The 15,912-nt window shown below is 62.0% G+C and overlaps 1 protein-coding gene across 1 annotated transcript in view; it reads left to right on the top strand.

The window, feature by feature from the left end:
* Positions 1-15,912, top strand: part of LOC119100786 (uncharacterized) — a 40,844-nt gene that overhangs the window by 10,657 nt on the left and 14,275 nt on the right. The window contains exon 2 of the mRNA XM_037223922.1: positions 7,409-7,639. Coding sequence (XP_037079817.1) covers positions 7,460-7,639 — 180 coding nt within the window. The 5' untranslated portion in view covers positions 7,409-7,459. The remainder of the gene's footprint in view (positions 1-7,408; positions 7,640-15,912) is intronic.

The following is a 15,912-nucleotide window of genomic DNA, read 5'->3' as shown; positions in this document are numbered from 1 at the left end:
GCGAGAGAGATGTCATAATCGATTAATTGTCGAGGTCAGAAGCTTCAGATTTCTGGTTTATTTATTTATTTAGAATGTGTGTGATGTGTAATAAATGTGTGAAAGTGAAGGAAACTCAGGCACCAAACATTTCAGTACCATGCTGAAAGCCGTTGAAGAGGTTCTGGACGATACGGGGAAGCAGCGGGAATTTAAGGCCCCTGTCCCGTGGGGCAGGTGGTCGATGCTTCATTTATTTCCGTGAACCCATGCATAGCCGTGTTGCCACCATCGCTTAAATCGGCTTCACGCGGCGCGTTACCGTTTGGTAGGCACATGTATTGAAACTTCTCGAGCGTTAGTCCATCGCCACTGGCGTGGTGACGCCGCTCACCCGCCCGTGGCGGGTTACACCCCTTTCACCCCGCCGCGCCGCCGGCTCTCCACGCCGCGCTCGGACCGGCGGCTGACTGCAGCGAGGATCGCGATGGTGTGGGAGGTGCAGCTTCACTGATCTTCACGCTGAACAACAGGCGTTTGTTAAGGATCAGTACGGTGATCCGTTCATTCAGCCCACCCGCCCGATCCGCATGCACCTGTAACATGCGTCGTTATGCGATTATCCAGCTCGCGACAGCTTCACGACGCCCATAAGGACGGCCTCGCTTGTTTCTTGATCCTGATGACATGCGTATGGTGCGAATTGTGTCATGGTGTAGTGCACAATATCTAATGGCCACGGCTAGAGGATCATTACGTGTGCGATCAGTGCTGGAGGCCGCGTGGGGGTGACTACCGTACAGACGTGCACAGCTCTGTGATCAGTCGTCCAAGTGGACCAATGGGATCCATCATACCGCTGCGGGTCGATCTGATTCTCTGATGAAATGGCGACAAAGAGCATTCCTAGTTAAGTGGTCTGGATCGCGCTTATTCTGCTCCCAAAGTAGCATCACATTTTTTGTGGTTTGTTCGACAGCTCATAGGTACTTATCAACTGATCAGATAAAAACCAACCGCGCCAGTGTTAGATACGGCCTTGAAATTTTACAGATGATAGGAATCAAACCACTATAGTGCTGGGGCTCGATCATCTAACACATGGCTCGCATCTTGGCGCTAAAATAGTGGTGGCCTCAGTGTGTTGTGCTACTGTAAGGCTGGGTACAGTGAGATGCCATTAAATAGCTTTCTTTCAGACGGCAGATAAGTGCTGGTCCCGTTTAATCGCAACCTGCGACGGTGCTTTGATAAGAAGTTTTCCTTCGAAACAGTCGTACCCTCTGTCTTTGGTTGCCCCTTCGCGCGTCAAGAGTTGGCCGGACCCCGGGTTTGAATGGTCGGCTAGGACGTTGTTTGTTAAAAAATTACGAAAGCGTTGTTAGCTGCCTGGTTATGTATTCTGTAAGTAGGTAGGTTATCACGCCTCTGAAGGTCCTACATCAAATCCTGCAGGCCCTCAACTCATCAAAACACTAGCGGTGGTCGTGGGTCACCGCGTTGCTGTTCCGCGGGTGACGTAGCACAGCTGCCACAAGTGTGGCATCGCCAGCCCGTGCCTCGCAGCGTAAAGTGAGGTCCGCGTAGGGACGGCGGGAGGTACGAGACTCGTCGACACTCAGCTGATGGGGCTGCAGGCGCGCTGAGCTCCACCTGCACGCAAGCCCGGCTTCCTGCGCCTGCTGTGCCCGGCGGCCGCTCGGCCGCGCGCCGTCTCGTTCCGCTATGTCATGGAACTGGGGAAGTCTGGATCGATTTCTCGGACCTGGCGAAGACTCACTCGCACGGAATCCGAGTGGATGCGGTTCCGGAAACCGCGGCCGTTTATAGACGACCGCTGGCTGACGCGGGGGTGACCTTTGTGTTTCGCTCGGGCTTGCCGAGATGACGCATCCATTGAGCTCGAGCCGGCCCGTTCCAGCAATTTCCGTTTCTCGGCGGGTGCGGCCCGCGGCCGTGGCCGAGGCGCCGCTCCGCCTCGCCCCGTTCCCATCGTCCACTCTGCCCCGGCGACCTGATCGCAGCAGATGGAGGGGGCGCGTCCTGCTCTGGCCGTGCGCGCGCCTCGCCCCGGAGCAGCACCGCGCCCGCGGCGACAGGCCACGGTCGGGGGCGGGTTTTGGAGCGCGGCCCGCCGCGTCCGTCGCCGCTGGCAGCCGGCGGCTGTCGGTCGCGACGGACGTCGTTCGGCCGGCGTCGGACTCGACGACCCGATGCTATCGGCGACGTTCCGACGGACCGGGCGGCTGCGCTGACCGCGGTAAAATCCAGACCGGCTCGGGTTTTGGTGGCGCCGGCCGGACACGCCGCCGCCGTTTTTCTTGGCCGCCGCGCGGCGCGGTTCGCACTTCGTTATCGCCGTCCCGCGTTTGTTTGTATCTCGTTACTGCGGGCAGCGGGCCGGCAGCTGGCGTCCGGCGCGACCGTGACTTTCTGTGTGGCCGTGACTGGGCCGAAATGAGACCCGTGACTAACCTGCATCGTGTGGACTGGGGTGTGTGGCGTGACCATGACCAGGATGTCCGGCGCGCCTCGTTCGCACGTACGCTGTTGCCGCAGCAAGTCGCGCTATGGGACGGTGCCCTCGGATGAGTTTTTGCCATCCCGTGCTACTACCCCTGATACTCCCTGATCTGTGGCCGCCCACACGACACCATCCGCGGCGGGGTGGGGCTGACGGCGGCGGCGCGCCTCAGTCTCCGGGCCGGCGCCGCTGCGGCCGCCGCCAGTGCCCAGCTGGGCCGGTCGGCCTGAGCGGTCGATGCCTCCCCGCGGCGCAGTCGACCGAGGGGATCGGGGTGACGCGCTGACGTCACCTGGAGTGGCGTGACCGCGGCCCCCGTAGCGCCGCGGGCGCCGTATCGAGCGGCCGCTGCACGCCGCGGCCATTCACGCCTGTGATTGGATCAGCCTGCGGCCTCTGTCGCCCGGCCGCCGCCGCCGCCGCTGCGTCGCCGAGGCCGCCCCGAGGCGATGACCGCGGAGCACTGCGTCCGCGCGCCCGGGTCGAGGCGGGTTCGCCGACCGCCAGCACGCTGATTTGCTCGCCGTGACATTCGGCTGGAGAGGTCGTCGGGGGCGCTGATGTGCGCGCCATTACCGGCCGTCGACGGCGTCTTAAGGGCCGCGCCGCCGTCGCTGCCCGCGCGTCCACCAGGCCAGGAGCGTCGGGGACGCTGCGGGCGTGCGGCAGAGCGTGTCGAGGGACCCGTGACAGGGCAGTCGAGGGTCGGAGATGACGGGGCGGTCAGGAGCTCGAGGTCCGTGACAGTGTAGTCGAGGGTCGGAGATGACAGGGCGGTCAGGAGGTCGAGGTCCGTGACAGGACAGTCGAGCGTCCGAGATGGAAGGGCGGTCAGGAACTCGAGGTCCGTGACAGGACAGTCGAGGGTCCGAGATGGAAGGGCGGTCAGGAACTCGAGGTCCGTGACAGGACGGTCGAGGGTCCGAGATGACAGGGCGGTCAGGAGTTGGAGACCCGTGGCAGGGCGTTCGAGCGTCCGAGATCCGTGACGGAGTGGTCGGGGCTCGACACCCACATCGGGCTTGTGCTGACTTTCTCCGCTGGAAGCGGCGTGAGGTGTGGCGGCGGCAGCATGACTTCCGCTTCGTGATTGAACCCGTCGGAAGAGGACCGTGAGGGCGATGCGGCGCCGTTGTGCGTCGGTGGCGCTGCGAGGCTGACACGGCGGAAGGAGGGTCGGTGCCCGACCGGCCCCCGGAGGCCAGCAGTGACCGGCGGGCAGGCTGTGGTCGCCCGTACCCACCGGGTTCTCGAACAGAGCCGGCAGGGCGCTGACGGCCATCAGGCTCGGTGCGATGCTAGCGGCACGGAGGGGGGGGGGGGGGGACGATTGCTTGCCGCCCGCTCCGGGTGGTGAGGAGGGCGGTGCAGGTCCCCGGGTGGTGAGGACTCGGAGCAGGTCCCCGGATGGTGAGGAGGGCGGTGCAGGTCCCCGGGTGGTGAGGAGGGCGGTGCAGGTCCCCGGGTGGTGAGGACTCGGAGCAGGTCCCCGGGTGGTGAGGAGGGCGGTGCAGGTCCCCGGGTGGTGACGAGCTCGTGGCAGGTGGTTGACATATCCGATCAGCGAGCATCCGAGGTGCTCAGTACCTCTCGGTCGTCGCAAGTTGTTCTCGTCACTTAGCTGGCGAAGACCGCCTCTGGACCTCGGTTGTTCACGAGTGTTCGGCGGTAGTCAGCTGACCGAAGCTGTTCGGAGGCCATCAGCTGATTGGTCAGCTGATCCGGGTAGCTGACGCGTGCGCCAGCTGATCTAGCCCGTGTCGGGTGACCACCCGGCCGCCACGCTTATCAGGTGATGGATGTTGGCCATGATTGCTCCCGTGTGGGCTGTCAAGCCGGGTGTTGGCAAAGGCGATCAGCGCCCAGTCGTGAAACTCGCCAGCAGCCAAAACCCGCCGACGAAGCAGGAATGGGAATTCGGCTATCACTTATTCAAGGCGGGAAATGCGATACTTTCTGGCGTTGAAAGTTGTTTCACGGAAAGGCGTTGCGGTACTTCCGCGAGAATGAGGTCCTCGTCGCTGGCTTGCGCCCGAAAGATATCCGTGGCGTTTCGTGGAACACAACCCGGCTGATATGAACGGAAATGGCGTCTGTAACTTTCTGGAAATGTTCCTTTGTGACAGCGCTGCGAACCGTTTGGCACTGGATAGCGCGTCTGTCTGTTGTTACAAGACTGGACCCACTGTTGCTGAGCCACTGCTGGCACGGCGGCCGCATTTCTGATGGCTTGGTACTATCCTGCATGCCTGCTGCAGCTGCCGACGATCCTTATCCACCTGTTCCATTAACACCAGCGTGTCAGCGATGTCGGACGTACTCTGGCGTACCGCCCTGCTCCAGGCGTGACGTCACAGGATCAGATCAGCTGATACGTGGGAACGGCAGCCGCTACTACGCCCCACGTACTGCATTTCTTTTTTGCTTCGGTCAGACGGCCGACTGACGGTCTATTAGTAGTGTGATTATGATGATAGTGATGATTATCGCTAACATACCTTTATAGTAAACTATTTGGTTGTTGTGTGGCGCGTCGGGGCCGGTGGGGTGCGCTGTGACGCGGCAGGCCCTGGGACGGCTGTATCCCAGACCGCTGGGGTGCGCTGTGACGCAGCAGACCCTGGGACGGCTGTACCCCAGACCGCTGGGGTGCGCTGTGACGCAGCAGGCCCTGGGACGGCTGTACCCCAGCCCGCTAGAGTGCGCTGTGACGCGGACAGGCCCTCGGACGGCTATACCCCGAGCCGCCGGGTGCCGCTATTTGAGAACCAAATGCTGGCTGGCTGCCAAAAACAACCGGTTTTTATCAGTCCCGGTCTCCTTTTGTTTGCCTTCTGTTTCTGACACCCATTCGGTGTCGTATTTGCTCGATGCTGATCCGTTCTAGCAGGGTTCTGCCAGGCCCGTCTGGTCCCAGTTGGCCGATCGGTGAGCACGGCAGAGGAAATCGCAGCTTCACTCGGTGCGGCTGGGTCCGTGTTGTCCCATTCGCTCTCAGCCAGTGTCTGTCAATCTTCGTCCCGCTCATCGTCCAGCTAGGCATCCAGTAGCCAGTGTCATAAAGCAACGTTACAAGTATTGTTTGTAATCACACTGTCGAGCCGTGTCGGCGCAAATCTGCTCAGCATTCCGTAATAGGTGTGTGTGTATCATTGACGAGTAGCGCAAATCGGTTGGAGCACTCTCCGACCCGCAGGCGTGCGCTGCGCAATTAGGCTTTGGTGGAAGTGGCAGTTTGTATGCATCTGGCTGGTGGCTGCAGGCCGTCTGCCGCGCCCCGCCCGCCGCTGGGCTGACCTGCCCGGGAGCGAGTCCGACACCGTTTGGGCGCGCCCTGCTCCGATCCGCCCCGCCCCGCCTCTCCTCGCCTCGCCTCGCCTCGCCTCTCCTCGCCCCCTTCGCCGCCGGGGCGGGGCGGGTCGGGCCGGCCCGGCCTGACCGTGAACGGGCTCGACCCGGTGCGGCCGCGGCCGGGACCGCCGGCGGCGCGCAGATCGATGGCCGCTCGTCTCTGGCCGGCCGCCGGGCATCGGCGCCGAATCGACCGGGTCCGGCACCGGGGGCCACCCACGTGGGAGCCGGCAGCTGGGCGGCCGGGCGGGCCCGGGCGCCGCCCGGTCTGGCCGGCGCGGCCTGGTGCGTCACTTAGCCTGGCCGACCCCTGCTCACGCCGTCCGGTCCGCGCCCGCCATGTGCGTTCTTGTCATCAGAGCCGGCACCGGCGGCGGTGGCAGCGGACCGCGTCGGCGTTGCTCGGCGGATATCAGCCCGCGGCTCTGGCGGCCTTGCTGTGTTTGGCCTTGGGGGTCGCGGCGGCCCGCGCTCGCCCGCAAGTGCGATTGCGGGTGGTGTGTGCTTGCTGCCGTTCGTCGCCGTCCTGACAGACGGCTGTTTTGACGCCGTCGGCGGCGCCTGCGGCGATCGCGGCGCCGTGCCGTCGGGTCGCGCTGAACCAGACCCTGTGGGGCGCCGCTCCCCGCTCTCCGTGTCTCCCGCCGGTCACGTGTGGCCTTGTCGGACGCCACGCACGTGCGGACCATGACGTCCAGCGCCGCCGGCGCGCCGGAGCGGTGTCGTAGCCCCGCTGCGCTGCGGGCTATGTGGGCCCGCAGCCGTGCCAGAGGGCCCGGCTGGCTGGGAACGGACCCGCATGTGGCGTCTTGTCCTGTGGCTGGTTACCATACCTAACCCGGCACCCATTCACTCCCTTCGCCGACGACTGCGGCGTACCTGGACATCGTTGTTTGCGCCCTCGGAATGCGGCGGTTGCGTCACGATCCTGCTTCAATGGAAGACGATCGATCATACCGTTGCGACAGCGGCGCGGTCGTCGCCCCGAGCACACTCCAAATAGTCGCGCAACAGTGCCGCCTTCTACATTGTTTCTGTGGGAAGCCTGCCTGAGTAACGTCGTTGGCGAACGGCGCACGAGCGCCGGTGGGGCCTGCGCGGAGTGGCAGCTCCAGTTCTCGATTGGGCTTTGGAACGGACGGGCGTGGTGAGAGCGCGGTGGGTACGGCTCAGGCCTGACACCGGGGGAGGGCGGTGATGGTGTGAGTGAACCAGGTTCTCTCTTATCGCGGCTTTACGACGCAGCTAGCTGGTGATGCCATACATGGCGGCGCCTGCCTCTCACCCTGGCAGCACAGGCAGGCATCGCGAGGAATCGAACCCCGCACCCCTGGTTTTCTAGCCGCGCGGCTTAACCACTACACTACCGGCATCCTCGAGCCAGGTCTGTGCGCGACAACCACTCAACTCAGTGCTGAGCGTCCCTGACATAAACCGTTAACACCCCTGTGCGCCTCCTGTCCCGTGAGGGACGCCTGTCGGCCGGCGCCTTCGAGCGCCACCCTCCGGCGACCGTGACGCCAGCCATGACCCAGCGCCGTGTCGTGTCGGCAGGCGGAGCAGCAGCGGGCGGCGCGGCGCGTCCAGCAGGGCCCGGCCGTCCCCATGAGCGACGGCCGACCTCACGTGCGCATCGGACTGGAGGAGCTGAGCTGTGTCGCCAGCACCGACGGCTGGCGGAACGTGCGCGTGCGCGCGCTGGCCCGGCTGGGCGGCTACAACGCGGCCACCAACACGGCCGTGCTGGGGAGCGTCGCCGAGCCGGACGGGCCGCACTTCGTGCCGGTGAGACAGCGGGACGCGGGACGCGCCGCTGGGAGGGACGCTGGCGAGGCTGGACGCGGCGCGGTGTCCAGTCGGACCGCAAGCGTTGGTGGGCAGTGTGGTGTGGCAAGTGTAGCAGCAGGCGCGTCAGCTGACAGGGAGATCTGGTCAAGTCTAACCTGTGCTGTTGTTCTCGCGTGAGAACACGAGAAAAGCCCAAGCACATACGCACGTATGCTGGTTCGCTAAACTCGGACACGAATCAACAGCGCCACCTCGCGGCGCGTATAGATGTTACAAGTGAGTCATGCCGTCCGCTACAACGGTAATTCTGACGCGGCAACTCGGGCAGTTTCTCTAACATCATAAAAAACGTCCCATGACACAACAAATAACGCAATGAGAACTATAGCTATCAACGGGCGAAATTTTGCTATCCAGACAGTCTTTGGCATTCGAAAGTATGTCGCGCGTCGGGAAAACCAGAGGTACCGGGTTCGATTCCTTGCAGTCCCTGGGTGAGATGCCGGTGACGCTCCGTAGCCTCGGCAGCTGGGCGCATCGTAAAGCCCCAATGACGACGATGACTGGAATGCTGGAAAAATGGCGATTACTCGAAACCTACCTTTTTTATTTAGTGGCTGTATCTTCCATTTTGCTTAAACAAGTAGTTATATATTTGATTCGGAACCAGGAATGTAAATTGCCGTGCATCAAAATGAAGTCAAAGTCGATGAGAAGAGTTGGAGGAGAAAAGTTGATAAGCCTTTGGCCCCACAGTCATTTGCAAAAATCGACGCTGCTGCTCGCAACCATTAATTATGGTCAGGACATGCATCATCATGTATTGTTATTATTATTCATACCTTAATTATGGTCAGGTCACCGGCAGAAAGAACAAGCGCGGACTGTGCTATCTTGTACCACGAGTAACTTCGATTTTGTTGAATCCTTGTTCTTTTGAAGTTCCCAGTCGGTTTAACTTCATAACTTTAGAAGTGTCCACTTGTGAAAAACCCAGACGTATCTTCAGATGGAAAATCAGCCTCTGGAGCTTCTATAGATCAAGTTATGAGAGGTACCCGGCGACCGCTTCTCGGAATCCACGTGTCCTACGGCGGGGAACTTCCTGGAAATCGTCCCAGCCGTGCTTTGTGAACGGTTCCGGACCTGAGTTCTCTGGGAAGCGGCTACGTAAGACGGCCCGCAGTGCGCCGCGTAGCGTTCCGTGGTGCCGCGTTACGCTCTTCGTCCGGTGCGGAAATCCGGCGCCGCCGCCCGCGGCGGCGCGCCTCCCGGACACGCCGCGGGTGTTGGCGCCACCGATGACGGCAGCGGCCCGGCCGTGTCTCGGCGCCGAGCGCCGCTGCTGCCGGCCTGCTGGTTGCAGCCGTGCGCCCACGCAGCTGGCGGGCGGCCAATGCTCGCGCGCAGCATGGCGACCACACGTCAGTGGCTGTTTTCCTGCGGGGTTTACCGCAGCGCGTCCCCGGGCTTGGCAGCTGTGACTGGGGAACACTGGCGATGCGCCTGGCCCGCCGCCGGGCCGACGTTGGTCCTATGTGCGGAGTTAGCGGGAGTGCAGAGGGAACCAGGCACTGCGCGTCTGATCCGTGCCGATATCTGGCCGCAGTGTCACATCTGGGATGACAAACTGCTTTAATGTCGCGTCCGTACCAGCGACGGCTATAACAGTCATGGTGATGACACCAGCAGATCTAATCTTGCTTGTCACGCATGAAGCGCGTCTGATCATCTGCGTGATCCGACCCACACCGACCAGCCGCTGCCAGCAAATGGAACTGCCTATTCCTTGACTGAAAATGCCCTGCGATGCCAGGTGACGCACGACATTGAAACGAGGACGCCGGCTCCGGTCATCGGCGTGCCTCGCGCTCAGGTGCAGTGATGTGTTGAATGGTCGCCGACTCCACCACGTGGAGGGCTACGTCACCCGTCAGATTCGCACCGGGCGCCGAACCCGAGCTGTTCCCGAGCGATGATTCAAGAGCATCCCCTCCCCACAGCGCAGGGGGTGCGTGTCAGTTGTCCGATCCTCAGCCGAGGTCGAACCCCGAGGTGTCCTCGGGCAGGGATAGCCGCGAGTCCCCGTCGCGCCGACGGCATCGAGCCGCTACGTCACGCCGACGGAGCGAGCGCCGATGACCCCCGCGGGCCGACATGCTGACGCCGGCCGGCCGGACCGCCGGGCAGGCTCTGCAGCGTGCCGCTGCCGCCCTGCTGCCTGGCCAGACGGCCGGACGGCGAGGGTGGCCAGCCGGCAGCGCTGCGGGGCGGGGATGGCCGACAGCACCGCAGCACCGCGGGGGAGGGTGGCCGGCAGCACCGCAGCGCCGCGGGGCGAGGGTGGCCGGCAACACCGCAGCACCGCGGGGCGAGGGTGACCGGTCGGCAGCGCCGCGGGGCGAGGACGGCCGGCCGGCAGCGCCGCGGGGCAAGAGCGGCCAGCCGCCGTTGGGATAGGTCAGCGGCGCTCTGTCCCGGCTGAGTCAGGTCTGGCGGCCAGGCGCCGCTGCTCGGGATCGATCCAAGGCGGATGCTTTGTGGCTTTGCTTCGAGAACAAAGGTAAGATATGTTGGCGCGTTCGAGCGCTTGTTAACCTTCACTGGGGACAAAACCTTGGCGAGGATATCGTTCGGTTTCATTCTGAAGTACTCATTCAGGCAAGCGGTGGATTGGACCCTGAAGGCAATCGCATTGCGGCAGGTCAGGTACCGTCTGTACCAGCCTTCAGGTTAAGGCCTCTCGTACAACCTTTTTATCGTCGAAGGATTAAAACAAGTCAGACATGGTATGGCATCCAACGTACAAGCGCGCTTTGTGGCACTCCCTCAAAGGAGATATTGAGCTGCTCTCGGATGTGCCTAACAAGAAGCCTTTGTCGACTGGTGGATGGGAAGCGCTTCTTTAAATGCGTCATTAGTTGCGATGGGAATAGGATCGCCGTGTGTTATACATTACTGCTCTGCCTGTCATACAACGGGCCGTTGGGCAACACGCACGCGCGGCTTCTTGTCCGTTGGCTGGGCGCGCTAACACGCTCAGCTTGTGACGGCGACGCCCAGCCTTGTAGCGCCCGGGTCGGCCCAGCGCTGCTATCGCGCCACTTGACCCCGATGCCGGGCTGTCAGATAGGGCGCCGCGGGGCTGGTCTCGACCGGCGCGTACTGACCGGCGTCGCGGTCTGGTGGCGACGCGCGCTGCCGCAGGACTGGGACTGTCCCGCCGAACAGTGGGAGAAGGCGTGAGCAGCGGGACTGTGAAGAAGTTAGAGCAAAGCACGACCGTTCAGGGTCGACCCGCCGCGGGCCGACGGGGTATGGGTGACGAAAGTGGGGCCATCGGACCTTCGAGAAATCATCGATGGGTCACCCGATAAGCAGCGGGTAACCATCGACCACCGGGCGGGACCATCGATGTTAGGCAGGCTCACTGTCCGTGGATCTGGTATGTGTAGCATAGTACAGCATAGCAAGAGCCGGGTGTCATCGCACAGTGCTCCGTTGCACTCTGTTCTGCCGGGTCACCATGACCTCTTCAGCGACGGCGCCGTCCACAGCGCTGATGCAGAGCCCTGACCGCCACGGCTGTCTGCGCCCGTTTCTCTTCGGCCCATGTGGAGGTCAGGTCCCCCCGGTCACTGCTCCGGTCGAGCGCGGTTGCCATGCGCGCCGTCCAGCGGGCGGTCGCCGTCAAAGGCGTCGTAAACCCCGCGCCCGGAGCGTGCCGGCCGGCCGTGCCCCCCTGGACCGGCCCGGGCGGAGTGCCGCTGTGGCGCGCCGTCACGACTGGAGGCTGCCGCCGACGCCGCGGCCTCTCGTGGCGGTGGCGCCGGCCACTCTCGTGAGGCAGAGCTGCGTACGGCTGATGCGGGCTGGCAGATTGGCGCGCGGAGACAGTGGCGGGCTGGGATTGCGGCGGGACGCCGGGAGACCCAGCGGGGCTCGGCACCCGCCCAGACACGACTCTCCCTCTCCCAGACGCCCCTCCCCCTCCCTTTGACGCCGCTTGCGCCGGGGCGTGGCGCCGCTAATGGTCGCGGCGGTGCTGTGCGTCGGTGAATAGTCCAGCGCCGTCAGCACCGGGCGGTCAGCATAGACCCGGCCCGGTCTGTGGCGGTGCCGTGGGGAGGAGGCGCCACTGACGGCCCGCGTCGGCTGCGCTGAACTGCCTCATCTGTCGTATCATCGGTCGCCAGTCGTTACACCACCGCTGGCTTACGCGCTGGTGTCGGGCGTCGTCGTATTTTCATGTTTTGATCAAAACAGATTGATTAACATGATATAAATGGCCAAACATGTTTATGACTTTCAGGACGAAGTTATCAGATTTCGTTAGCGCAGGGCCAGTGTTTAGCGCCCGTCGTTCGTGGAATTCTGTCGGCGGTGGACTAGCATTAGTCGACTCGATTTGTCAGACTTAAGCGCGGCTCATTAGTTGGCCGAAATGCGGCACATCCTGTGGGGAAATTCGAATATGAACAGCTGAAAGGTAGGCTGAACGTCATTAATAGCAGCTTCCGTGCATACTGATTAAACCGTTCGGGAACGTTCAACAGTTTCCGACAGTATAGGCCGTGCATCGTACTGCACGCTTAGTGCACCGTTGAAAGGTCGCCTGATCCCATATTGATGAAGTGTGTCCAGGGCGGTCCAGGCCGCTGCAGGCCGGACACGGCCTCGCCGCCGCCCCAGCGTGTCCAACGGCGCCTGTAACAGGCCGTTTCGCGCGCGGCGCGGCCGTTCAGCGGCGGCCATTCGCTGAGGTGGGCGGGCGGTGAGGCGGCTGACGTGCCGTTCGTGCCGACGGCGCCCGTGCCCGGCCAAGAGCATCATCGCTCGCCGGGCGGACGACTTCGTGACCGCGCGCTGATTGAGGTGGCGCCGCTGCGTGCGGCCGACGTTATCACTTGATTCGAGGACGGCCGCATCGAACGGCGATGTTCGACGGCACTCGGGGAGCCGTCGCTCTGCAAGGCCGGTCGGTCGGCAAGGCGGCCGTAAGCTGGGCCATGTCCATTGCCAGGAGCTGGGACCATGGCCGTCCGTTCCACACTGCAGCTGGATGTGCTATCCCGTGGGGAAGAAGGCGTCGGCGTCAAGTGGCGGTTGGCCGCGTGGCGGGCGGTTTCGATTGAAAGAATGCGGAATGGAAAATTGATCGTGTTTTCATTCCTGAAGATGAGAGGCGAGTAGCGTGTACCTTCCTCGGCCGTTGCCGGCGTCGCGCGGCGGCCCGGCCCGCGGCCGCGCGGTGCTCGCAGCGTCCCACTCCATCCTGCGAGCTTCTCTCGTCGTCCCGGCGCCGACCCGCGTCCGGTCCCGGCCGAGCGTCCGCCCGGGCGGTGGCAGCGGACGGCGAGGTCGGCCTTGGTTGCCGCGCTGCATCCGCTGCTGTCGCGTTCAACCGGTCGGCGGCGGGCCCTGGTCTCGCAGTCTTGCCATGTTTGTGTGGCGGACGACAGCGGGCTGAATTACGGCCTGCGGTTGACGCCAGCCTTGACACGCCAGCTAAATTGGCTAGGTGATGGCCACGCCGACCCCGCAGCCATCTTTATGGTAATTTTTACGTGTTGTTTTGTTTTTGTTGGCCGGAAGTTCCCGCACCCCGCCTTCGTGGTCCGCCACCTTGACCGTGACATCCTGATACTGACGCTGGGCTAGCAGCACCGCGGAACTGCGGGCGTCACGGTGCCGTCGCAACCGCGGCGCGTTGGCGCTGTGACACCGCCGCGCTCACACGTGTGCAACGGGACCGTGATGGCGTTACGGTGGTGATGGTACGTTGGCTACACGGCGGCCGCGTCACCGTGCGCACCCGCACGAAAGGGAGTGTTTGGCGCAGCAGGAGTTTGGTACTGGATGGCCACACTGTGACTTTGTCTGCAATACCCTGACGTGTCGGGCGTGAGGCGGAAATCGGTGCGAACAACGCTTGTGCCGCATAGGATAACCGTAGCAACCTGTCCGTGATGTTGGCTGATGGCCGTGGCTGTGGCTGTGAACCGGCGTCGGGGCCGTAAATAGGACCGTACAACGGTGACTGTGACCGGTGCCGGGCCCGTGAAAGGACCGTACAACGGTGACTGTGACCGGTGCCGGGCCCGTGAAAGGACCGTACAACGGTGACTGTGGACCGGTGCCGGGCCCGTGAAGACGACCGTACAACGGTGACTGTGGACCGGTGCCAGGCCCGTGAAAAGGACCGTACAACGGTGACTGTGGACCGGCGCCGGGCCCGTGAAGAGGACCGTACAACGGTGACTGTGGACCGGCGCCGGGCCCGTGAAGACGACCGTACAACGGTGCGTGACCGGCCCGGCCCGTGAAGAGGACCGTACAACGGTGGCTGGACCGTTGCCTGGACCGGTGCCGAGTCCGTGAAGAGGACCGTACAACGGTGACTGTGGACCGGTGCCGGGCCCGTGAAGAGGACCGTACAGCTGTGACTGTGGACCGGTGCCGGGCGCGTGGAGAGGACCGTACCGGTGGCCGGCACGCCGTGACCTGGACGCCGATGAGTGCGACACCCGTCACGTAACCCTGACACCGCTGTGCGGGTATCATTGGGTCGGGCACTGAGAAGTCGTGACGTAATGTCGGTGCCGTGACTGAGGCCGTCAAGTCAGGCCATCCTCTGTCATGTAGCTGGTTGGTTCGGAATGAACTCCTATGTTTGCCAGGTCTTTGTTGCGTTTATTTTTCTGTTTAAGTACGCCCCGCGGGATAGACAGGCAAGGGTAAAGTCACAAAACAGCTGAGTGCGCTCAATCAGCTCGTTTTCACGGTCGAGACCCGATCTGACGGTACCCTGTTGATGGAATCCCCCACATTTGGGGAGACGTCTCAAGTTTGATTAATTGGGACGACAAACTTGCCTGAAGTACGCGCCTCGCCTTGCCAGCTGGCTGAGGCGCGACTCAGTGTGGCGTCTGGTACAGGACCGGCAGCGTGTCTCGTGCGCACCCGCCCACGACCGACTCCTCATGCTCGGGCGGTGGCCTTAGTTCCCGTCAATATTGCACTTTTGATTCGCCCCTTTTGTCCATATCTCTCGTTTCGTCGTGCATCTTCGCGACGTCCCGTTTGTACGGGGCAGGCTTCATGCGTCAACCACGCATGTCACGCACGCACGCAACAGGCGGGTAGGCTGGTGAGGACTCTGTCTGGGCACCAGGCGCATACCCCGCGGAGGGGTCCCTGCGCATGCTCAGTTTCGGCGATTGTGACCCCAAGTGCACGTGTCCTGCCCCACGTTATTAATTCTCCTTCATTTCATAGCACTAAAATGGTTATAACGATTGAATGGGCTCTAATCCAAATGACGCAACCAAATAGCCAACGGAAGCAACCTCCGTGGGAATCGATACACCCGTACCGAATCGTTAGAGACCCTGTGCTTATCATTGCATGGCGACGAGCCTTATCATTACATGGCGACGAGCTTTGGCGGGCGGGGTTGTTTTCAGCACCCTGCAGAGCCCTGGTGCTTTACGTGAATGAAACCGTCTCCCCGGTTGACTCCCGTGTGTGAAGGACGTGGTCGTGCGGAGGAGAAGGCACGTCACATCGAAGGCGCGGGTTGGGATCAGCGAGGCGCAGGCCAATGATGTTGCACAAAACTTTGACGCAATCAAGGCGTCAATCCGTTGCCATGATTTATCGCCCGATGCCAGGGATAACTTGCTACAAAGCTCGTGGATTGGCAGGTGTGTAGCAGATAATATCCTATGCATTTTATGAGAGCTCGAGCTCATCTCGCAGCAAGCGAGGGCATATAGTTGTGATAATAGTCGGCAAGTCTTGAATGTCCGCAGTAATGGAGGGGCATTCAAGAGTGTTCCGAACCGCGAAGAGTTATTCACTCGCATTCACCTTTCTTTTCGCCATGCAGCAAACACAATGGTTTATCTTCACAAGGGCTTATCCGTGGGCATGTCGCGGCGTGGAAGATGCCACGTCCGTCTCAAAAACATATTCATGACATGACACACGACTCATTTTTCTCGATGAAAAATTCCAGTAAATTTGTCCTGGCATTATATTCTCCTCGACCGATTTTTTAACGTAATCATTTGAACTTTCATGCGTGTAGGCTTTGGACAGCGAAATGATTAGCTGTTTTCATAGACTTCTGTACTATAAGTGGCTCGCCTTATCATCACGCGATAAAACAGCACGGTCCATCTTCAGCGGACTGGTTGATGATTTCCGGTTTCAGAGAGAAGTGTCGGCAGCGACAGGCTGCCGCCGCGCGTGCTTCCGTCAAATCT

This window comes from Pollicipes pollicipes, unplaced genomic scaffold, assembly GCF_011947565.3.
Source record: "Pollicipes pollicipes isolate AB1234 unplaced genomic scaffold, Ppol_2.1 Scaffold_4881;HRSCAF=5763_pilon_pilon_pilon, whole genome shotgun sequence".
Classification (NCBI taxonomy): domain Eukaryota; kingdom Metazoa; phylum Arthropoda; class Thecostraca; order Pollicipedomorpha; family Pollicipedidae; genus Pollicipes; species Pollicipes pollicipes.
Note: the sequence above shows the minus strand (reverse complement) of the source record. Positions and strands in the feature narration are given on the sequence as shown.